This window comes from Tenrec ecaudatus, chromosome 1 (genome assembly GCF_050624435.1).
Source record: "Tenrec ecaudatus isolate mTenEca1 chromosome 1, mTenEca1.hap1, whole genome shotgun sequence".
Lineage (NCBI taxonomy): Eukaryota > Metazoa > Chordata > Mammalia > Afrosoricida > Tenrecidae > Tenrec > Tenrec ecaudatus.
This window is the reverse complement of record NC_134530.1, coordinates 212,897,013-212,923,056: the sequence shown is the minus strand read 5'-3', so window position 1 is coordinate 212,923,056 and position 26,044 is coordinate 212,897,013. Positions and strand designations below refer to the sequence as shown.

General features: G+C 38.0%; 1 protein-coding gene and 1 pseudogene across 1 annotated transcript in view; one reads left to right on the top strand and one right to left on the bottom strand.

The window, feature by feature from the left end:
- Positions 1-26,044, top strand: part of KCNT2 (potassium sodium-activated channel subfamily T member 2) — a 486,995-nt gene that overhangs the window by 159,811 nt on the left and 301,140 nt on the right. Inside the window, exon 5 of the mRNA XM_075540516.1 lies at positions 10,648-10,707. Within this exon, the coding sequence (XP_075396631.1) occupies positions 10,648-10,707 (60 nt within the window). The remainder of the gene's footprint in view (positions 1-10,647; positions 10,708-26,044) is intronic.
- On the bottom strand, positions 1,585-9,926 carry LOC142429515 (mitochondrial glutamate carrier 2 pseudogene; annotated as a pseudogene).

The window sequence follows — 26,044 nt, the reverse complement described above, 5'->3', positions numbered from 1 at the left end:
ATCCCATGGTTGGAGTCACTCTATCAATCCATCTTGTGCAGGATCTTCCTTTTTCTCACCCACCCCCTGTTGTTTACCAAGCATGCTGTTTAGGGACTGGTCTCTCCTGATAACATGTCGAAAGTATGTGAGACAAAGTGTCAGCATCCTTGCTTGTAAGGAGCCTTCTAGCTTTCTTTCAAGACACAAAACTTTTATGACAGTCCATGGTACATTCAACATTCTTCACAAGTATCTCAATTTAATCGCATCAATTATTCTTTTATCTTCTTTATTCAATGTCCAATTTTCACATGCATATGCGTCGAGTCAAATTTCCATGGCTTGGGTCAGGTGTACCTTAATCTTCAAAGTAAATCCTTGTTATTCTCACATGAAAGGTGTTTGTGCTGAAGACTTACCCAATGCATGCATTATTGGATCTCTTGACTGCTGCTGTACTGAGCATTGACTGTGGATCCATGCAAGACAAATCCTTGACAACTTCAATCTTTTCTATTTATCATGATGTTACCTATTGGTCCAGTGTGTTAATATTAGTCTTCTTTACATTGAGTTGAAATTAATACTGAAGACTAGAATCCTTTACCTTCATCAGCAAGTGCTTCAAGTCATCCTCACTTTGAGAAAGCAAAGTTGTGGCATCTGCATATTGCAGTTTTTAAATAAGTCTTCCTCCAAACCTGATGCCATATTTCTCTTCATATAACTCAGCTTCTATGATGATATATTCAGTGTACAAATTGAATAAACATGGTGATGGGATACATCTCTGTTGGACACTTTTCTTAGTTTTAAACTGTGAAGTATTAATTCCGTGCTATATTCTCACAACTTCCCTTTGAACAACGTGCAGTTTCCTCAAAGATTTCCACTCATAGCTCTGTATGGTTTTTTTTATACTATAAATCTTTTCCTTTTTAAGACATCTAACCAGTTCACATTATTTCAAGAAGTTTTCTGTGAACATTGGTGCATATGGATCCAGAGAGCCTGTGCTCCAGCATGTTTATGGTTGGGTTCTTCAGCTAGTAGATAATCAAATTCCTCACCATCACAGTATGAAAGGCTTTGCTTAGTTTCATAGTAAGCCTTGACTTTAATAGTCCCCTTTATTCTCTGACCCTCCCATTCCCCAAACTTCATTGTTAGCACTAACCATGAATTATCAATTTGGGATTAGCAAAACCAAATCTTAAAATTGCCTTGACTATACCAGGTTCAAGTGTCAAAATGAAATAAAGTGTAGAAATAATTCTCTATCTGTACCAATTGTTAAGGCCCTGCCATTGAGACAACCAAACCAAGTATCATATTTGTTATTTTTTAAAAAAAGTAGGTGGTTAAGGGGTTCTGAAAATCCCTGGTAAACATACCACCAAAGGTGACAAATACAGGTATATAGGGAGAGTAAGGTAAGATCTATCTTGAATAATAGAGTAGGATTTCTCCCCAGAATTAGGTAGTTCTAAAAATTAAAGGACAAATTATAGCATGGTGGAGTGTCTTGCTCTGAACCCTGTCTAGTCCATGTAAAATGGTAAAATGGGCTAAGTAGACAGATGGCAGCAGGCAAAAAGGACTCTACTGAGAAATGTTAAAGATCTGCTCCCCAAAACCAATGAAATAGACACCGTGGTCAATCCCCATGCCCAGGGCCTGGCATTCTGCTCCTTTCATGCAGACAGATGGTCCTTCTCAAGTCCAGAGCTTCCCAGCACAATATCTGATCCCCCTGTAGACTTCCTCACCAGCCCTTTCTTGCGAGTTTGGATTTGAGTGTTCACAATGTCGAGAGGCACCACTGCAATAGCAGCTTCAGAAACTGCTCCACAGCCTGACACAAAGGAACAAGCAAAGGAAACTTTCCCAGAAAGCTCCTGAATCCAAGGCTGTGAAGTCTGGCAAAGAGCGGGAAGGGAATGTCTCTGAAGGAGTGGCGCCAGACCCTTAAGAGGCCGTCCAGTCTTGAGAGCAGAGCTACTCCCAGGCAATGAGGGGGATGGATGTGCGCCTGTGGTGTAGGGTTTGGAGGAGGAAGATGCTGTGGCTGGACCCTGATGGTGTCCTGCAGCTGAATCTTGAACATTTCCATTGGAAACGTCACTACCAATTGGCACATCCCAGCTAGTATCTCCATCTTATGGTTCTGCTGTCCCCATCAGTCATGAGCAAATGCCAGAAGAAGTTGTTGACAGCCAGCTTATAGGCTTTCTTCAGAATGACCAAAGTTAGGTTCACTGCAGCCCTTTATTAGTACATGGCTAGGTATCACTTCTGTGCTAGTTTTTGCAGGTAAGCCTTGGTCAAATTGATGGGGAACACACAGGTCACCCCCTTAGTCCTGCTACACTGCCACTGAGGAGCTTGGCTAGGATATTGAGATTCTGGTCGAACACTCTAGAGTGAGCAATAAGGGCTAGGGGCCCAGCTGTTGGCAGCTCACAGGCTGTGGCTGCCCCTGTTGTCCAACTGCTTATAGTAAAAACCTTCTGTCTCTTCCTGTCTCCATGGTATGGGTAAGACTACTTTGCACCTCAGGGAGGGATCTGGTGGCAATCCCTGGCAGCCTGTGCTGTCCCTTCCTGAGATGATACATCTTTATGGAAGCAAACAACTGCAGTTATCTTGTTTGAAGAGTGTCTGGTGGGTTTGAATCACTGACCTTGTAATAAGTGACCCAATGTTTATCCCACTGTGCACATTGTTGTTGTTGCTAGGTGCCATAGAGTTGGGGCCAACATTTAGTGACCCTATGTAGAGCCGAACAAAACCCTCATTTTGGCCGATTCTCTATCTTAGTGCCACAAATTTTACCCCTAAAAATGTAATCAAAAGCCATTATTGGTACCAAAGGAGCACACTCCCCAGCCCCCAAACTCTCTTGGTGACCTCCAGCACCAGGCAACCCAACCCCCACCATATTGATCAACCAGGACCTTAGTAGGAGCCTTTCCCCTCCCTGATTTACCCCGTTGTTACCCCAAATGTGCTTCCACTCACCTTCTGCTCTGCCACCTTACCCACCTAGCCATCTGTAGTGCACATTGTGTACCACGTGACCAATGAAAGGCATTGCTCTTTCCACCCATGTCATAATCCTTGCCCCACTACTCACACTGTGATTGTCACTGCGTGGTCCTGTTGGTGGCACATACCCATCCTGCCTGCCTCCTATGCCCTGACTATTGCGCTTATTCAGCTAGAGAAAGCACAGACTCCTGAACCACCAGATAGACTGCCACAGAATTGCCATCCTTTCCTGCCCTCAACCCTTCCCTGCTTCTTCCCTCCCTGCTACTGATGTCTTGCTTACCCAAGGATAAACGGTGTTTCTTAGTCATCTAGTACTGCTCCAACAAACAGTTATTCTCTAACAGTTGGGAACCTGGAAGTCTGATTTCTGGATACTGACTCTCAGAGCAGGATTTTAGTTTTGGCTCTGGAGAATTTCCTTTTCCTAACCCTTCTTATGAGTCTAGGGATTTCTCAGTGCAGAACCAAAGGCCGCGCTCCACTCTCAGATCTTCTTTCTGGACAGTAATAAATCTCTCTCCCTCTGCTGGCTTCTCTCCCCTTGAATAGAACTTAAAAATATCAGATAGAAAAATGATTCAGGGCCTATACCAGGAAACCTCTTCTTATATTGTATCAAGATACCCCACCCCCCTACATAAGATCTCATCAGAGCTGATCACATCATGATGGATGATTAAGTCATTATATAAATGTCTTATTATATTATCATATAATGACTAAACCTTTGATAATTATGGTTCAGTCATGCTGCCACATATTTTGAGGTGTACACTCAATTCACAAGGATTGGCAGTGAGTGCTCTCATCTCAATAGATTGATGATCAGTAAACCATGCTCTGCCCACCCACTGTCAGATATCAGAACAAAACAAATAACAGGACTAAGCGAGTAGATATCTGATCAACATACACATATGAAGACTTGAGAAAGTTTATGGAAAATGTAAATGAAAATGATGAATTTTTTCACAAGTTCCTTGACATCCCCTAGTATAGAAATAAAATAATGCTTCAATTCCTTGAGAACGGTAACAACTAATCTTATGAACAGGATATGATTGTTCAAAAAAGGTGAGGGAGGGGAAAGACAATGCTAATCGAAATACTTGAGAAGGACTTTCGAAGCTTTATTTGAAAGATCTTCAAGGAGATCAAGGAACACACAGATAAAAACCTAAGATAACGCAAGAAAACAATAAAAGCACAAAACCACTAATTCAGGTAAATAGAAGCAGTACACATTAGCAACTAGAAATGAAGATTTCAATAAAACATCAGAAAATAGATGACCCAATGAAAGGATGCAGAAGCAGATTGAATCAGTATAAGAAAGGTGTCTTGGTAATGCTGTGGGTGAAGCTTTGGGCTGTTAACAGAAAGGTTGATGGTTTGAACCTACTGGTTTAACTTTGGGAGAAAGGCGAGGAAACCTGCTCTTGTAAAAGCATACTGCGTTGGAAACGTTATAGATCAGCTGTCCCGTCAGGTCACTGAGGGGGAATAGATGCAGTGACAGTGTGTTCTCGGTTTAAGAAAGAATGGGAGTGGACACATCTCGAAACTAATTTGTCTGAGGACCAACTAGACACAATAATGAATACAATTTTTAAACACTTAAGAATTATGTGAGATACTATCAAGAGGAATACTTTATGTGTATTAGGAACTCTAGAATAGGAGGCATATAGAAAAATACAGAAAGAATTTTCAGAAATGTATTGGCAAAAATCTTCTTGAATATCATAAACTATGAGAAGTTCTCCATTTATGAAGTCCAACCAACCCTACATCTAATAGATGCTAAAATATATTTACCAAGGCATATCAGAATCAAATGATTCAAGATCAAGAGATAAGTGATTATTTGGGAAATTAGGAAAATATCACTTACAAAGGGTCACCAATAAGACTAGGTACTGATTTCTCTTTAGAAACCAGGCAGGCAAAAAGAGAAGGGGATATAGGGCCTGTCAAACCCTGGAAGGAAAGAACTAACAGTTAAGAAATATATACTCTGAAAAGTTGGCCTATAAAAATTATGGTGAATTGAAGAGGTGCCCCATACGTAGAAATAAAGGATATTCATAAAAACCAGACCAATCTTATAATATGAAAGAGAGTTCATTGGAGAGTGACATCATCACCTAGATATCAACCTACATGAAGATCGCATGCAGTCAAATAAGCAGAGGTATTGAGCTGTAAGTGACAAACAATCAGAACTTCAGACAAAATAAGAGGATAAGTGATGGTATTACAGAACTACATGTAGATAAGTTAAGACAAATTCAAGATAATACACTCTTAAAATTAAGTGGATATATGTAAATGTCAGAATATCTGCGAATAAAATTAACAAATCTATTCAACATAGTAAGGACTCAAGTAACATGAAAAACAACTGATATAAAAATCTATGTACAATAAGAAGAGAACACAGATATGCAGGGAAATAATTAATATTACAACGCAAAGTATAAGAATATGTCTACAGTTAATTTATATTTATTTCTAGTCACAATGAATTTAAATAGATTACATATGCCAATAAAGAGACAGAGAGGGGCAGAATATATTAAAAATATGATACACTAATATGTGGCCTATAAGAGACCCACCTTAGACACAAATATATAAAAAATTAAACAGTAACCCAAACAAATAAGAGTAACGATAATAATTTTGGATAAAAGAGACTTTAGCTCGAATTCCATTTTCAAAAGACAGCGCACAGGGTCACTCACTAAGAAGACAAAACTATAATCAATATCTATGCGCTCAATGATAGAGCTCCAAAATTGTAAATTTTAGAAAGAAAAAGATTCTCAATACTGCTGGCTTTCATTGTTCATTACCAACAATGTGGGCATGATTCATAGCGACCCCACGTACAACCGAAACAAAGCATTTCCCAGCCTGTGGCATCCTCACAGTTGGAATACTCGAGGCCATTGCAGCAGCCACTGAGGTAATCCATCTTGTGAGGCTCTTTCTCTTTTTTGATTGTTCATACGGTCCAGAACCAACCGGCCGTAGCATCAGTACTGACTCAGAGTGATGCTGTATATTGGAGGAGAACTGCCCCTTAGGGTTTCCAAAACTAGCTTTAAGGGAGTAGAAAGCCTTGTGGTTTCTAGTTATTGACCTTGACTTAGCAGTCCAAAGTGGAACCACTATGCCACCAGCGCTGTTTTCATGGAAGGAGACTTCAGAACGCTGCGTTTGATGATGACCAGGTAAACTAGAAGAAACCCAACAAAGATACTTAGGACATAATTAATAATTGAAGATTGAAGCCACTGGCGGAGGTCACCTTTCAAATAATAGATTGACCTGTATAATAAGCAATAGCACTCAGAGTTCCATGGTAATTTAAACAGTCAACACCAAGATCACACATTCAACATTTGCCCAAGAGGAAAGATGAGAATGCGGGAAGGGCCACTGCATGATGACGGTAAGGAAGATGCGGTGGAAGTAGAGAGAATGATGGCACCTTTGGGGATTGTAACCAGTCTCAGAACATTTTGGATGTGAACGATTGGATGGGAATCAAATTTGCTACCTAAATTGTCACTAGAATCGCAATAAAATACATGCTTTTAAAGCCCCTTACAAATTTACATTTTCACCTTAATATCCCCAGACAGGTCATATTAAAATCTTAGTAAACTGTTACTAAATACAAAACAACACAAAAAGTTTTTAAATGGAGTGAGCGGCTCATGTCACCCTTAGAAAGTAAGCCTTGGGCTGAAGGAAGTCATCTCTGTCTGTAGAAACAAGTGTGTCTTAGCATAAAAGGAACCTCAAGAAACAGTAAAGAAATTATAAGATAGAATTCAAAATAAAAAACCAGTTTCTTCCCTTCAGTTCATTCTGACTCATACCGACCATATAGGATAGAGTCAAACTGCCCCTCTGGGTTTCTGAGGCTGTAAATCTTCATGAGAGCAGACAGCTCATCTTTCTGGAGTAGAGCTGTTGGCGGTTTCAAACTACTGCCCTTGTGGTTAGTAGTTCAACTAGTGGCCGAGCAGGGCCCCTTGAGAGAGAGCAGTGTCTGAATTATGCTCTTATAATTACTCCCGAGTCTCCTGTACCTCTAATCCGTTCCTTTTCCTAGGGGATTCCATTCCAAATAAACTCAATACATGCTCCTTTCTCCTCTACGCCTGTTTCTCTCCTACAGACACTTTTTCATATTTTGCTATTTTACAAGAAGTCAGTAATCAGAAAAATAAAGTCACTACTTCCCTCCACCTCAGAAAAATGGAGGTCAGACTACACTTAAATTTTGAGGAAATGAAAAGGATCTAAAACTAACGTGCTCATAGAACAACTTTTAAATCAAACCTGTTCTATGTGCAATTTCTTTTTTAAAGTTATGATAATCACAAAGTCTGCATTTCATATGCAATTTTTTCAAGTGTGTGTGCACTATGATCATACCTATGAGATCCACTTTTAATTTATTTAACTATTTCATACTTTTTGGAAATAAGTTATTTATTTTGATTCATAATGCCACAAATGCCATATTGATATTAAAATGTCATATTGATTAACTAAAACAAAAGGGTTTCAAGTGATCGTTGATGAAGAAAAACTCTTTTGTGAATTAGGTCAGGGGTTACATCTCAGGTCATAATTTTTCCATTCAACAACTTGAACAACTTATCAAACCTACCAGAGGATCACTCTGCTTTTACCCCACCGTTTTCCTCATCTCCCTCTTAAATGATCCCTTTTAAATATTTAAGTCTAAAATAAAAACATAGTTTCTGAAGTATAAATTTAGTATGTGAAGTATAAATTTAGAGTATGTGAAGTATAAATTTAGAGTAAGTCAATATATTTAAGAATAGTGATCTATGGACTGGAATGTATTCTGGTTTATTAGGGTTACTTTTATTCAATAGTCATTTTTTAAAATGGTAGCATTCTTTCCAGATAAGATCATCAGTAATTCCTGAAAAACATTTACTGAAATGAAGAAAACATGAACTAATACAGGGTTCTAGGAACAATCTAGTTCTGTGAGCGTTTAGGAAAGAACACAACCAATTATGATTTATAGAACACGAGGGACAAAACCCAGAAGAGTGTGCTTTTGATTATTTCTGTCTATCTCTATTTCTGTACATCTGAACATATTTTACGTAAATTTCCATATTTTTACTTGCTTGTTATCTTTCAAGATCATGATATATTTTCCAGAAGATGACTGAATTTAAACCTCCAGTGCTAATTGCCTTTCTCAAGATTTGTCTTAAACATCAAAAATATGTAAACAAATGCAGTTGTCTCAGTTATTTTCTGCTTATGTTTATTTATCTTGATTTTATTCATCTATTCTGAGAGGCCAAGAGCCCTTACAGAGAATGTTTTGGATATCTTTCCACTTATATTTTCCTTTGCAACAATAAAGTTTAGACAATCTGTGAAAAGTGTGCTTACATTAAAAAATACAAAAATGAAAATAATTATAATTTATAATTTATCAGGACTTCATGAGCATGGGAGGGCGAGGGAGAGAGGGGGAAAAAAGGGAGCTGATACCAAGGGCTCAAGTAGAAAGAATGTTTTGAAAAGGATGATGGAAACATACGTACAAATGTGCTGGTACAATGGAGGTATGGATTGCTGGAAGAGCTGGAAGAGCCCCCAATAAAATGATTTATTAATATTAAAAATATATGTATAAATGAATATTTGTCCAGAATGATATTGGAACTACCCCTATAAAATAAATTTTAAGAGCATAATTCACACACTGTTTTCTCTCAAAGGAGAACTGAAGGCATAGTGGATCAGGTGTTGAAATGCTAATCACAGGTCATGACCTATACTTCCGTGTGCTAAAGGGGGATGGGGAAGGTTAGTTAGCAAGACCATCTAATAAAATTGGAAAGTATGTTGAATTGCTCAGATGGATTATTTTCTTTAGTGTTCAAAGGTGTTGCTGCTACCTGTTGTTTCAGATGTTTGGTAGGATTGATCATACTATGGGAAGTGCTTTTTAAAAATTTATTTTCTATACATTCTTCTGGAAGCCATTGTTTTGGGGGCATACATTGAAAGAGGTTGTACTAATCAAGGACACAGATTTGTGGTGAGGTTTTGTTGCTAGGTATCATCAAGTCGATTCTGATTCACAGCAACACTATAGACATGGAAATGACACGCTGCCTGGTCCTAGGCCATCCTCGTTGTCATTGGCATGCTGGAGCCCATTTTGCCACTGTGCCCACCCACTTTTCCACGAGGGATGTCATTCTCCAGGGACTGATATCTCCTGATGATGTATGTAAAGTACGTGAGATGAGGTCTTGCCATCCTTTCCTCTAATGCGCATTCTTACCTTGTTTTCCCTGAGACGTATACTTTTATCCTTTTAGCAGTCCATCATTTTGTCACCATTCTCCTCCAGCACCACAATTCAGATGCATAGATTCCTCTTCAGTCTTGCTTATTCAGTGTCCAACTGGCACAGGCATACAAGGTGCCTACAAATGCCATGGCTTGGGTTAGGTGTACCCTAGTCCTCAAAGAAATACCCTTGCTTTTCAATATTCTACAGGCATCTTGTGCATTAGATTTACCTAATGCAATACGTCTTTTGATTTCATGCCTGCTGCTTCCATTAGTATTGATGTGGATCCAAGCGACACACAAACCTTGACAATGGCAATCATCTCTTCATATATCACGATGTCACCATTCGTTCCAGTTGTGAGAATTTTCGTCATCTTTACATTGAGTTGTGTTGTATTCTGAGAGCTGAAGTCCTTGATCTTCTGCAGTGAGTGTTTCAAATCCTCACTTTTAGCAGGTAGTGTTGTGTCACGTCCATCTTGTAAGTTGGTTATTAAGTCTTCTTCCATTCCTGGTGTTACAGTTTTCTTCATATAATCCAGCTCTCTGATGATTGCTCACCATACAGATTGAATGAGTATGGTGATAAGTTGAAAATCTGATGCCCAACTTTCCTAATTTTAAGCCAGGAAGTATTCCCTTATTCTGCTCTCACAAGTGTCTCTTGATCCATGTACAAGTTCCACATAAGCACAATGAAGTTTTCTGGAATTCGCCCTTTTCTATAGTTATCCATGGTATTATGATCCACACACTTGAATGCTTTTGCATATTCAATAAAATGCAAGTAATCATCTTTCTGGTATTTTCTGCTTTGAATCAAGATTCACCTGACATCAGCAATGAACTTCTTTGTTCCACATCCTCTTCTGAATCCAGCCAGAACCTCTCGCCGTTCTCTGTCGATGTACTGCTGCAATCTTTGTTGGATGATCTTCAACAAACTCTTGCTTGGATAGGATTTCAGTGTTGTGAGAGAGTTCTGCATAATTGTCTATATTAGGAACACAACAACATCTTCACACATCATTGCAAATCTGATTGTACCTTTATATTTAAGACCATTGATGAAAAGAGAGTGCAGGCGTTGGAAAACTTCTTGTGTATGAAAGTTAATATGCCTTTTTCTACTTAATAAAATGCACACACACAGACATTCTAGCATTAAAATTATGATTATATGTTGTATGTTTATTGAATATTCTCATTAAGTTGCCATTTATATTTTAGGTTTCAGTGGCATTGATAAGTCTATTTGAAACCATACTACTTGGTTACCTCAGTTATAAGGTAAGTTATTTCACTTAGCATTTTTTTGCTGATAGAAAATATTTCAATATTCTTCTATTTTTCCATTTATATTGTGTGAATAAGGCAAGATCATCTTAAATGACTTTAATTATTTTGGGTTTCTCTAATACGGAATAAGAAACTATAGTAATCTAGATACTGTTTTTGGTGGGTTAAACGTGCTTCATCGTTTACAGTGGGTAAATGTATATATTATGTGACTAGCTACTGTGAGAGAATCAAAGGAATGGTCTGGAGTTTTATTGCCCTTAACCTTTGTTCCTGACCTGGAGGAAAATGTCGAGGAAGCAAAAATATGCATATTAAAATTATGTTGATGAAATATTTCATTTTAATTTTTATTGAGCCCAGCTTTGGTGAAAAGCTTTACTCTGTGCACTATATAACTTACTTTATTGGAGTTTGTAATCTGGAAAGAGATGACCCAGAGAAAATTACACACACATTAACAGTATCAGGCGGAACTTAATACGTATTTTCACTAAGGTGAAAAATAAAGTACTAAGGGGCTTCTAAAGCTGGGTGTTTTTTCTCTGATGGTTACTTGTCATGGCAGAGGAAGGGGAGAAGTGAAACTAGTCGAGTCAAGAGCAGGCAGGTGTCAATGGGGTGAATGGGAAGACAGTAGTCTAGAAGAGGGAGACGGGAAGGAAAGAGGGAAGGTGGGAACAGGGCAAGCCATGAAGAGAATTGAGAGACTGCAAAAAATGTTCTAGTATGTACTCCTCCAGTTCACTGTAAAACCATTTAACATTTTTGAAAAAAGATCATACTATGGGATGGAAGGAAATAACTACTGACTTAAGCTGAGGACTTGATTAATCAGAGGAGGCTTCAATCAGGGAGGATCAATGCATGGATTGATCAATAAGGATCAATAGAATTAGCTAAATCTGAAAGGAAGTGACATATTAAGGGCCTTCAAATGTTTTTGGAAAAAAATTAAAAGTAAATGAAATTATTCCAAAACCTTTTAGAGGTCCTCACACATATAAAATGAATAGAATAGTAATTTTTGGATATTTGGGATGCTATTATACATCGATGGTGCTCAGAAATAACCTGTGCAGAATTTGAATCAACTCAGAGTTCCTTTCAGAAAAATTCTGGTGATCGTCAGAAGGAAAAACAGCCATTAAAAACTCTACAGAAAGTAGCTCGTGTCTGATAAATAAGGGTCACCAGGATTCAGAATCTGTTCAAGGGAAGCTGCTTTGGTTTTTTTCTTTCCTGTTTTGTGTGGAAGATATTATGTTTGAAAAAACTAGGGCAATTTCTGTGGGCTATGCTTAAATATATGTGATGAGAAGTTGATGGGCATGCTGAACATGATTGTAATTAAGATGTGAGTGTATTCGTGCAAGTCCTCTGTCCGGCACAGGCAAAGTTCATCCCCCCAGTGTGTTGAGACTTGAAAGGAGAATCTGGAGTATGGTGCTGCCTGAAAGAAAAGTATTGACAGAGTTGATTCAAGTTGAATTATGAAACTAGGCGCTAAAGAAAGCATCAACCAATTTGGTGAAACATTTGAGGAGAAGAAAAGCCAAATGTTATTTAAAATGTTTCTCATGCAGAATGACTGGGAATGCAGCAGCACTCTTAGAAATAATGTTACACAGATGAATTAGGTTGGAATTAAACATGCTGAATTTGAAGTGCTGGTGGGCAAGCACATAGACTTGGCACTCAATATGTAAAACATTTATGAAAAGGAACAGTCTGCAATAGACATTTCATGGCCAAAAATTAGTTTGGGAGGCTCTCTTTTATTGTGGAAGATAGTACTTGAAGGAATCTTTGGAAGCAAGAGAAGGGAAGATGTAAACTAGCACATGTTGTTGGGTGCAATCCAGTCAGCGGCACCTTCCAGCTGTCCTTTGTATAGCACAATGAAACACTGCCCTGCCTTGCTACTGCCCCACAATTGTTTGGAGCTCATTGTTGCAGCCACTTGTCAATCCATCTCCTTTTTGTCCTTGACTCTCTACCAAATATTACATCTATTTTCAGGGACTGGGTCTTCTGATAGTATGTCTACAGTATGTTAGATGAAGTCTTGTCATCATCCTTTTTTGAAGGATCATTGTGGCTGTACACTGTCTGAGACAAATTTGTTTGTTCTACTGAAAGTCCATGGTAATTTCAATATTCTACACTGTCACTATAATTCAGACAGATACATTCTTCCTTATTCATTGTCCAACTTTCAAAGGCTGATATTGAACAGACTATGGCCGGATCACACACACATCAGTCCTCAAAGTAACATTTTGCTCTTTAACCGTTTAAAGAAGTCATGTGTAGATTTGCCCAATGCGATATGTTATTTTTTTATTTACTGTTACTTCATGAACATTGATTGTGGACTCAAGAAAAATTAAATCATTGAGAATTTCGGTCTTTTCTCCATTTATCATGTTATCATCGATTAGCTCAGATGTGAGATTCTGGTTCTTTGCAAGCTATTGTTTTTGATGATCAGCAATAAATGTTTTAAGTCCTTGCCATTTTCAGTAAGCAAGGATGCGACCTTTGTGCACTACATGTTGTAGCAAGCGTTGCTCCATTCCTGCTGCTGCATTCTTCATAGTCCAGCTGCTTGCATTGTTTTCTCAGCAGACACTTTGATTTCCTGTGGTGAAAGGGGACAACTCTGAGACACATCTTTCTTGATGTTAAACCACCCAGTATTCCCTTGGTTCATTCAAATTATGTCCTCTTCCTCTATGTAGAGGTTCTGCATGCTCAGAACGAAAAGTTCTGCAAATCCAATTCTTCTGAATATTAATCACATTTCATTATGATCTCTACACAGTCCAATACTTATGACAAATTAATCAAACAAAAGGAATCTTTTTCTGGTGTTATTTTTTCAGCCAAGCTTCATCTGACATGGATTTTAAGAGAAATTTTGGATACCTTCTTTTGAATTTCTGGCAGCTCCTTGCTAATGTACTGCCACATCATTTATGAATTTTACTTTCATGCGATACTAATGATACTGTTTTGTCATTGACACATTCTCTTGAGTCACCTTTCTTTGGATCAAGCACAAATAACATCTCTTCAGTAATTTTAACAGTCTTCCGCATTTCTTGGATAGACGAGTGAGTCATTCCATTGTTTCATTGGTTTGTTGAAACCTTTTAATTGGTTTCACCAAATCCTGGGGTTTTGACTTTACTACGCCCATTAGTTCAGGTTGAATTTCTTCCTTTAGTAACGTTGGTCTTTTTATATGCTATGTCTTAAAATACTTGAAAGCTGACCAATTCTTTTTGTGTCCTGGTTCTATATATTTCTGCCTTTTCCTTTTGTTGCTTCTGACGTGGTTCAATAGTCATCGACTTTTTGAACATTAGAATTCAAGCCTTGAACCGATTGCTTCAATTCCATCATCTTGAGACATGCTGAGCCTGTTCTCTTGGTTCTCTAACTCCAGGCATATGAACATTTCATTATAATGCTCTACTTTGTCTCCTAATCTGCCCTTTAACATTTTAAAGCTGTTTTTCTTCATACTTTCTTTCATGTGCTTTAGCTTCTCTATATTTCAGAGAAAGTTTCAGAGTCTTTTCTGACATCCACTTTGGTCTTTTTCTTTTGACATTCAAAAGACCTTTGTTTTTTTCATATGAAATGTTCTTCATACAATCCCATAACTTGTTGAATCTTCATTAATCAGTGTCCAATGAGTCAAGTCTTTTCTTGAGTTGGTCTCAAGAAATGGTACTATTTTAGCTGTCATGGTCCTATTTTAGCTTTTGTGGATTTGGTTAAATGTGTTTTAGTTCATCCTCTCCTTGCATATCAACAAATGATGGTATTTCACAGGTAGCCTCTCTTCTTGTTTTGGTTGCTGATATTGGACTTCTTTGTCTATTCCCAGAGATAGGGTCGATTTGAGTCCTTGCCACTGGTTTTGAATCACTTGTTGTTCCCTTCTCCCTGAGTTGGTTAACACCTCTTTCCGTCCCCCACCTCCCACTCTCCCATGCCCCCCAACCCCCAAACCATTTAGTCCAGTTGTTGTTTTCTTCTCCACATTGTTTATCTAGCCTATGTTATCTAGATAGACCCACAGAGATAATAATATGCACATAAAATTGCAGATGGACTCGACAGTACCAAACAAAGGGACACATTAAAAACAAGGTGCCGACAGCAGCATCAACAAACAAACAAACAAAAAAGCCAATGACATACAAAATCTAAAAGAAGGAAAAAAGGGGAAAGAAAGAAAAGAAGAGAAAAGAAAAGAAAAGCCTGTAAATAGTATCAAGGTCTATTTGTTGACCTTTAGGAGTGTTTTTCCGCCTAGTCTGGTGGGGTGCCACTCCCTGGCCCCAAAGTCTAATTTTGATACTCCCTCGGGACTTCCTTGCTCTGCTCCTTCCACCATTCTTATTGCAAGCCTTTAGTGTTTTACCTCGGTGTAGTAGGATAAGGCCACTTTTATAGCTACCATTTATGTTGTTGAAAAAATATTTTCAGTGAAGAAGTCATTGGTCTTGTAAAATTGTATCACATAATCTCTACTTTTCTTTCTATCACCAAGACCCTATTTTCCAATTACTGATTCTCTGTTTCCAACTTTGCATTACAGTCACAAGAAACTATCAACATACCTTGATTGTCTATTGGGTCAATTTTAGACTGAGGAAGTTTATAGACCACTTCAGTTTTCCATCATTCGCTTTGAGGGTAAACTTGAATTATAGTTGTATTAACTAGATATCCTTATAGGCATATAGTTATTGTTCAATCACAAACAGCAGTGTACTTCATTATCAATTGAGAAAAAATATTTTATGATGACTATGACCCCATTCCTTTTGAATTTGTTATTCTTTACTTTCATCTGATTCAAAATAGCCAAAATCAATCCAGTTAAGATCACTCATACCTAGGATATTGATGTTTTCGTGTTTTATTTTATTTTTTGACAACTTCCAATCCAGTAGTATTCATACTGTGTAGCTTCTATATCCTTATTATTAATGGGTATTTGCAGTTGTTTCTTCTAATTTTGAATTCTGTCTCACAGCAAGGAAGGTCCCCAAATCTGTGACCTATGTTATTCAGGTCAGCTCTATGTTTAGGGAATAGCTCATTGACAGCACGAGTTGACTTCCTTACAACCTGAGAGACTCATTTTCCAGCATGACATCAATGTTTTTTGTTTGCTATTCATAAGGTTTTCAAAGGCTAGTCCTTCAGAAATTGACTGCCTATTCCTTCTTACTGAAAACCATCCATGATTGAGGACTCTTGGTATTGGTCATACCTTTAGCATAACTTCCAGTATCACAGCAACACCCAAGTCACCAGAGTATGGCAAACTGATATGTGATAGTATATTATTGTAAGCTTATGTGAAAATACTAGATAAATAATATTTAGATTAAGATGTAGAAGCTTTAATAATTTATCTTCCTTCACTATTTTAACTAAAATAATTATGTTGTTATCATATTTGTTTGGATTCTTGGTGACCCTATGGGGAACCCTGGTGGCATTGTGGGTTACACTTAGGTTGTTAACTGCAAGATCAGCAGTTCGAATCCACCAATTGCTCCACAGGTGAAATACGTGGCTTTCTACTCATTAAGACTTTCAGTTTCAGAAACCCACAGGGTATGTTTACCCTGACCTGTAGCATAACTATGAACCAAAATTGATGAGAAGGTAGTCAGCTTGATTTCAGGAATGAATCTATATGTCAGAGTAAAACGGTCCCATCAGGATTTTTTGTTGCAATATAAGAAATACGATTGACACATTTTCCCCCTATGGAGTGGCTAGTAGGTTCAAACTGCCAACTTTTGGGTTAGCAGTTGAGCATTTAACCACTGGGTTCCTAGGGTTCCATTTTCACTTCAAAACTATTTTGGGTAAATAATTTCAAAGTTATCCCAGCCATGTTGGTGCACTTGGCTGCTAATTGAAAGGGCAGCATTCAAACCTCTTAATTATTCCAGGGAAGAAAGAAGTAGCAGTCAGTCTACTTTGTAAAGATTAATCTCAGAAACCCGATAAGTCGTTCTCTGTTGTAAGACTGCTATGATTCAAAATCTACTCAATGACAATGAATTTGAGTAAATTAAAAGTTGTGATTTAATAATGCAGAATGACAAATTTGGATTTTTGGATACCCTGAAAAACAACATAAAATCAATAAATATGATTTCAGATTTTCAGTTATAAAATATATAAATATATGGATAGTTTTGAATGTGATATAAAAAAAGATTTTCCAAAAATAGACATTCTCTTTCTCTTGTTTATGAAGCATATTTTGTCATAACACAGAAGTATAAACAGAAATATAAACTGGCTGAAATATTAATCTGGACTTCTGAATGAAGTCCAGCTAAAATGAATAGGAAATTAATTTTGTTATTTTGTTAATGGACATCCTAGCCCTGATTTAAAAAGTAATTTTAAAAGCGCACAGAGATGCATGATAATTTTTCATTGCAATTATATGATGATGACATTTGTAATGAATCACTTCCTGTCCTTTATAAAATCAGAGCAAAGTTATAAGATGACCTTCATGAATCCTAATGGATTAGAAGGAGATGCTGTAAGGTACACAGCAGTTATGTCCTGCATATGATGAAGGACTAACCACCCGGCCACCACGCCTGGGCCACCGCAGCAGCACCGCACAGGTCTCTAGGCTGTAGAGTTTTACAGGATGAAACAAGAAAAGCAGATTGCTGTTAATTATCAACTTTTTCCTCTCCCAAATCTGGTTAAACCCATGGACTCTTTTGACTCTGCCAGGAGACTATTAGAAAGAGAAAATTAAGTAAACGGTAACTATTAATGACTTCAAATTAGATTCTGGTTAGCAGAATCGAAACTGGAGCTGCTGTCCGTATTTTCATTTTTCAGCAAACTAATACACATTCAAAATGGAAGCGTCTCTAGTAGTTGTATCCATACCTAATAGTGTTTTCGAACTTCAATTCTGGAAATACATATATCTGTATGTATGTCAAAATAGATATCCACTCAAAGATAATGCTTATATTTCTTTATCTATATACTCATATGATATAAAATACCCCTGATGTAATATCCTGCAAGCACTTTGTAATTTTTGAAATTTGGTCTTGTCAACCAAATACCCATGAATACACAATTCACTTTTTATTACTAATCAAAAAACAAATTTCATATATTATTTAGCAAATATTATCATGTTTGTGACAAAAGACACAAGACCCATGACAACAAAACTCTGAGAAACACATTCATAACTATGTAACCTCAAATAAGCAAAATATACAAATTAAAATTCTATGCACAATAAATGTTACCATATATACTCAAGTATAAGCCGACCCGAATATCAGCCGACGCACCTAATTTTTCCACAAAAACTGTGTTAAAAATGTGCTGAAAAACTAGGCTAATGTACGAGTGTAAATGATATTTGCTAATGTAGTTAGCCTACCCATTTGGATGCCATTGGGAAGATCTCCCTTCCAGGGGAAGACTTACATGGGTGGGCCAGTTCCAGAGGTTGAAATAGGAAGTGAAAAATTGAAATAATGGGAAATCGTCAGAACAGTAGCAGTGGAGAGCGGTATGACCACCTGTTTCCCTTTCGGTTTAAAAGTCTTTGTTTCATTGTTATCTTAGCTCTGAACAGTGATCTCATACAACATTCTATTTACGTACATAGATTAATTAACCCAAGAAAAACAAAAGGAAATTGAAGCACTGTTTCCACGATTTTGGATTACAGTTCATCATACCTGGAAGCCTTTTGTTAAATCTGCAATTCTTTTTCTATGCTCACCTTTAACAACAAAACAAAACACATCAATTTGGAAAACTAAAATCATTATGCTCTTATTTCTGGCAAAGTCAAAAGGATATAGTCTGGGACTCCTTGCTGCTTTCTTATGGTTCTGTTGATTCTGCCTACTATTCTCTGAAGTTGGTGGCCCTAATCCTGTTGCGTGTACGTTTAAAATGCTATACTATATGAAAGATGATAGGGTGTAAAATTTCCTCATTAAATATTTTAGCATTAAAAAATTAAACATTCTTTGAATCCCCCCTGACCAAACTGTTAAACAACAGTTATATTATCATAACTTTTTAGCACTATCTTGATCTAAGCTTCAAATTTCTTTTCTTTTTTTTTAGTCCTATGAGAGGAAAGGCGCCTTAGTGGCCCAGTAACCATTCATTCACAAGCCGTTCAGCAAACACTAGGTACCCTACAGGATGTGAGGTGTTCTGTTCCCATAAGACAATCCACCCTCCGAACCCACAGAGGCAGCTCTGCCCAGTCGAATAGGGCTTCCGTCAGGTTGAATCATCTCAACCGCAGTGGGTTATTTTTTCTGTTTTGATGCAACTAAAGACCTACTGTACTTTAGAAAAATATATGCGTTCCCAAATTATTATTGGTTAAGGAATGATAAGCCAATACTAAATGTAGTAGAATGTTGAATTACGGATTATGAATACTTAATTGGATATCATTGATGAAAAAAGAAACACAGAATTACACACTTTAAGCAAGGCTAGCTATTCCTTTATCAGCATAAGGGTTTTTTAATAGAAAAATTAGTTTTGGAAGGAGGTTATTGTGTTTTATCTACTCTAAGAATATAAGATTAAATGAAAATTTCATTTGACATAATTTTAAAATACACACTATCCTTCTTTTGAATTTTATTTTATACTTCTCTGTAGGAATTTTTCTATTCATTCTTTTTTTCATAATTGCTTTTATACTATGGACTTTTAAACTACATAGTCACATTAGGACTCCAGAATATTCAATAATATTTATAGATTATTTCTATATTTATTTTTATTTAGGTAATTTTAGAGCTGGTGATTTGTGAAAATATTTTCTAAGTTCAGTATAAAACTTGAGATCTTATCATTAGATCAAAATAATGCTACTCAGTAATTATTTATGTTTTGTAATAAACATATTACTACACTCTAAATATAATATCACTAAAATCAATCCTCAGTGCGTAGGTTTTTTATTTTTTTAATTGCCATAAAATATCACAAGCAAAAAATATTTACTATCAGCACTAACCTGTGAAAAACAGTGTAGTGATAGTTTTCTGTAGAAGGAAGAGATTTCTAAATCAGGATTCTGATAGTTAAATAAATATGTATGTATACAGACACAGATGCATCTATGCATGTGCGTCTGTATTTATCATCTCTGTCTATTTCTCTATCTATATCTTGTCTGCTTGTCTCTATTTGTCATCCATCTATCTATCGATTCACCCATCCATGTCTTTGATAATCGAGATGTACCTGGAAGACACAGGTCACATCACTGTGGGTAGTTGACAGTCCTGATCTATGCAGGCTGCATAATGGAACCGGTGGGATTAAGTTTTCTGACAAATTATCTAAAGACGGAAGACCTCTAATGAAACTCCTGTTTTTTGTTCTAATGGCCTTCAACAGATTGATGAATTTTGATTGATTAAGATCTATTTTAGAAGCATTATCAGGAGGCCCCAAGGGACAAATCATATTTTCTGTGTGAAAGGAGGATGCAAAGAATTGTCCCCAAATTTTTGGTCAGTTGCTGGGAAGTTAATTAGGCCAAGAATCATAAAGTGTGTGTTTAAGCATAGTATATTCAAAGCTTTTGAGACGTTCATGTTTCAGTTGATTAGACATTGAAGACCTACATAACAATATCAGAGATAATATTGGTCTGAGATAGAGATGAAGCTTAATAAGGAAGATGAGACAAAAATGGATGCATTTGAATCACGGTGCTGGTGAATTATATTCAAGTGCAGCCAGAAGGCTACTTAGAGGCAAAGACTTCATCTCATGAACTTGGACATGTTGGCACAGGAGACCAGTTGCTGGAGAAGGACACCGTGCTTGGTACAGTAGAGGGGCAGTGAAAAGGGGACGGCCCTAAATAAGACCGATTTATACAGTCCCTGCATCAGTGCCCTCAAATATAAGAATAGCTGAGGACTGCCCATGACTGGGCCATCGTTTCACTCCATTGTCTCTCTGAATCCCCATGGGTCAGAACCACTCAATGGCACCGACTAACAACAGCAGCAGTGATGTCCTATTTGCAGCCATGTTATGACGATAAACAGTCGAAGCTCACAGGATAGATGAACTTACTTTAGAGAACCTCATAGACAAGAGCTCTTAAATAGGTTTTCGCTAGAAAGTGCTTTCAATTTTAAAAGTCTCTCAAATTTATCTATTTAAATTAAACATATAGGAATATAAATGTGTACTTTAAAGATAAAACGCACATGCAATGGAAGAAGAGAATATTAAATTCTGGAGGTTTAAATCATTCACCGTCATATTAGTAGTCATGTACACAAACCTCAAACCAAGACTATTGCCAGAGACATTGCAGAAAAATAGTGACCTCTCAGGGCAGGATAGAATTGACCCATAGGCTTTCTAAGGCTGTAAATCTATATGGAAGCAAATGGTCTCTTTCTTCCACAGAAAGGCTGGTGGGTTTGAACTGCTGATATTTGGGCTCATAGTCAAGTATTTAACCACTGCACCACCCAATCAATTATCAAAGGGATTAGTGAAGTAAGGCCTTAAAGCCAGATCCTGAGAGTAAAGTCACAACAAAATAGTGGCTTCTGAGGGATCCGCTGGGCCAGTTACATTGAAGACAGGCTGGCTCAGAAGGTAAAGGTGACTGACTGCTTTTCGGGATTCCACAGAGTAGCCTTGATAGATTCTCTTGACACACAGTGACGGTGGGGAGCTTGTAAGGAAGATCTGCTGGAATGATGGAACTGCATTGGTGAAGAAAGGGCCGGGGAAGCCGTGCCAAGGAGAGGTTTGCATCATCGGTGCACCTGCTCATTTTTGTAGGGAGGGTCGCAGGGTCTGTCCTAGTAGAAGTGTCTTCCTTACTCGTCTGCCCACCGGCCCTGTGCTTCCTCGGATTTCTTTTTGCTTGTTTCCCAATCTGAAGGAACATGAAACAGAACCCAGTTTGAGTCCCATGATGTCACAACTGCGGGCAGAAGTCCTGGGGGGAGGCTTGGAAAAATAGAAATACTGCAAATGTGTATAAGCCTGGATATAGATGATTAAAAAATAGAGCTTCCCGTTTTGATATTTTTGTTTATTAATAAAAGTATCCTGATTTTTCTGCAAAAAAGAAAGTACAAAACATGCGATCTTTTCCAGAGAGTTGTTAACCACCAGTGTATCTGAATCTGTGGCTGAATGCATGATAGGGAGAACAATAGAGTTAGGATAAGGCTGACCAGTAGTTAAAGTCCAAATTGTGAAACTTTATATAATAGCCTGAGGAATATGAATTTTATTGTTCTGCCGATGGGAATTTGCTTTGGAAGAAGAACTTTTAGCTTTGATAGAGAATATAAATCAGAAAGAGTACAAACTAAGATAGATTTCACTTTATGAGGCTTTAAAAAAAAACAATTCAAGTAACATAAAAGGATGTTTTAATGTGGTATATATGGCAATGAAAGGAGAAGAGCTGTAGGAGATTTTATGGCCATTTGTATTTGTGCAAACTGCTTTTGTCTCTGGGTCACATGATGAAGCGGACTACTAGCACTGGGCTGAGAGGTTGGCAGTGGAACCCAGAAACCAGTCTGCAGTAGAAAGATGGCACTGCTTTCGTAGCAATTTACAGATCAGAAACTCCTCCTAGAGTGTCTGTGACTAGTCATCCACTCCATGGCGGTAGGGCTGTGTGTTCATGGCAACATAATTTAAAGTCGTTTTATTGCCGTATACTTATCTTACAATTTAGTCATTCAGTCATATTAAGAAGAGCTGTGCCGTCATCACCACAATCAAATTCAGAACATTTTGTTGTTTTTGCACTCCATTCCGCCCCCCCCCCCCCCATTGTTCCCCTACCATACACACAGGGGATTGTTAAGCAAGTTACTGTCCTTATAGATTTACCTATCCTGGATTTCATAGAAAACCATACACAACACAAACAGGAAGCAAGCAAACAAACAAACAAAACTTAACAAAAATAACCAGACAGAACAGAAAAACTTGAGTTAAGAAGAAAGCAGAATACATTAAAAAACTTAAATAACGTTAAAATGGTTCAAAAGGATATCAAATGATAAGACGTTACATTTTAACCATTTTACCTCTCTGAAGAAGGACTTGACTATCCCCTTTGATGGAAGCAGTCACTCAAAAATGTATGCATAAAATGGAAATGTCAGATATCGAAGGGCTAATGAGCAGAAGCAGAGCATTGTCAGTCAGAGACAGTGCGAGAGAAAGCGCCTCTTGGTCATAAGGCACGCACGATATGACTGAGAGGAAGCTACTTTCTCAAAGTCGAGTGGAGCGCGGAGCCCTGAATGGAGTAAAGCCTGTGGAAGTCTAACCATCAGGAGCTTCCTTTGCTAAGGGGCACAATTCAAAAAGAGAAGAAATAACTGTACAAATCTACTAATAATCAGAACTTGGAATGTACAAAATAAAGTTTTAGGAGAATCAGAAGTCATCAAAAATGAAATGGAATGCATAAAGATCAATATTCCAGGCGTTATTCAACTGAAATGGGCTGGTATTAGCTATTTGAATTAGAAAATCATATGATTTTTTAAGCTGGGAAAGACACAATCAAGAGGAAAGGCTTGAATTAAATATCAAAAAGGACTTTTCAATATTGATCTTGAAAGAAAGGGTTGCCTGTGATAGGACCATCTCTATTTGCCTTTTGGGAAATCAATCAATATAACAGATCATAAAATCTATGCACCACTACCAAACTAGTGGTGAAGAAACTGATGAATTCTACCAATGTCTTCAGTCTGAAATTGATCAAACATGCAATCAGGATACATTGGTAATTGGCAATTGAAACCCAAATGTTGGAAACAAAGAAAAAGAACAGTAGTTGAAAAGTAAGTCTTGGTGATAGAAATGAAATTGGAGATAGCATTAGAGAATTTTGCAAGACTAATGATTTGTTCATAACAAACACCTGTGGTCAACAACGTGAACGTTGACCATGCCCAGGTACTTCTGTAGATGGAACACTCAGAATCAAAGTGACGACATCTATGGGAAGAGACGATGGAGAAGCTCTATAGCAGCATGAAGATGTGGATCCACCTTGTATCCTCTCACCATACTTACTCAATCTACATGCTGAGAAGCTGGAATGTATGATGCAGAACTTGGCATCAGGATTGCTGGAAGTCTTAGTAACAACCTGTGATATGCAGACGACCACAGCCTTGATTGCTGAAGTCAGGAGGATTTGAAGAACTTGCTGATGCAGATCAAGGATTGCATCATTAGTACGGATTACAACTGAATGTAAAGAAGATTATGATAAATGGGGAAAACATTGAAGTCGTCAAGGATTTCCGCTTGCTTGACTCCGCAGCAGTCAAGAAATCAAATGTCATGTAAAATAATCTTTAAAATGTGGAAAAGTATAGAGGGTTCTTTGAGGACTGACTCAAGTCGTTGACTTTTCTATCACCTCACATGCATGTGAAAGTTGGACCTTGAATAAAGAAGACCAAAAGATGGATGCATTTAAATTGTGGTATTGGCAAAGAATGTTTCATTAACCACCCCAAAGACAAACAAATCTGTCTTGGAAAAAGTACGGCCAGAATGTTTCTTAGAGGGAAGGATGGCAAGATTTCATCTCAGGTATTTAGGACATTTTGTCAGAAAAGACCAGTCCCTGGTGCAGGACGTGACGGTTGTTAAAATAGAGGGCCAAGAGAATGAGGAAAGCTCTCAACAAGATGCATTGACCCAGTGGGTACGGCAATGGGCTCCAATCTGCGCATGGCACAGGCCTGGGCGGAGTCATTTCTGCTGTGCACGGTAATGCTGGGGGTCCGAACGGCCTCATTGGCAGCAGCAGCAGCAACAACTGCCGTTGCCGACTTTACAACGCTCTCTACGTAATAGCAAGGCAAGTCACATCCTTGGACTCTGCTCCGAAGGAAGTCCCTGGAGGCTTAACCCATGCGAATGGCTCTTGGGCTCCTGGCATCATCCATAGCCTTCTGCAAACCAGGCGTTCCTACTTTAAGCATTGGTACCATCTTTCTTTGGCTTTCCATTTTAGAATGCGTAAAGCTAGGATCACACAGCCTGCTGTGCTTCTTCCATGTGGCCCGAGAAGATGCTTATTTAGATGATTGCATCTTTTGAGACAAATCTTTAACCCAAGATGCTATTCTTTCCACAGGCCAGGCGCATCTGGTTACTGGAAATGCACTTTTATATTACCAGTGGTCGTTGGTGCTATGTCCTCACTCATTTGCTGATCAGATGAGTCTCTTTTCCTGTGCACACCTGACACCTAGGAAAGATGTACAGAGGCGAGTAGAACACAACAAAAAGAGTAACAAAATATTGAATTTGCTGGAAACTTAGCCTTGAAAACTCAGTGGAAGATATTTTAATGTATTACCTGCACAAGGCATAACTAAATCATTTATAAACAGTTTATTAAACAAGTCTGAGTCAGTGCTAGCAAGGAGAGGTTCCATCTTTCCACCTTGCTTCCCATTCATTCTTCCTCTTTTACAGAGCTCTCTTCGAGCTTGTCCATTTGCAAGGCAAGTTTCATGTCAGTATTTAAGAAATTAGAATTAATGCATGTAAAATTAGAAAAGTTCGTTTGCTTTTCCTCAGCTTATGCCCACTTGATTGAGGGCAGAGAACTATCTCCTTTGTAAACAAATCTCTCCATTGAATCCAATTGGTTTTTGGTCTAAGGAGGATTAGCTAGGAAAGTGAGAACAACATCTGGCATAGATTTGCTTGACTGGCTCAGTTAGTTATAATTTGGCATTGGATCCCTCAAGCCTGGCAAACATATATCTTGGCCATTTCTCCCATAGGTTGGTTCTGCTCACATGCCCTCACATAGCCACAGTACCTCTGCCTGGTAGCTCCAACCCAAACCTGTTTCCTTAATCCACCATCTCTTGATGTAAACACTTTTGAAATGAACCCAGACCGGTTGTTAACCTTTAACATCTGTAGCTGCTTTCCAGAAAAGAGGCACCTTTGCCTTGCCACTGGCAGAACTGTGGTTTGCTTTCATTTGGGCTCTTTTTTCTCTGTTTTCTCATTTTGAGACATTTTAAGCACTAGAGAAATAATATTCTCCACCTAAATCAAACTCTCCTAGTTGATCCCTTGAGCCCGTCTCAGTTAGCTTGAGGCAAGGAGAGAAACAAGGAGCTGCTGGGTCTTCTTTCTGTCGAGTTGACACTGTGGTCCTCCTCTTTCAACCCCTCCACCGGCAGCCTGG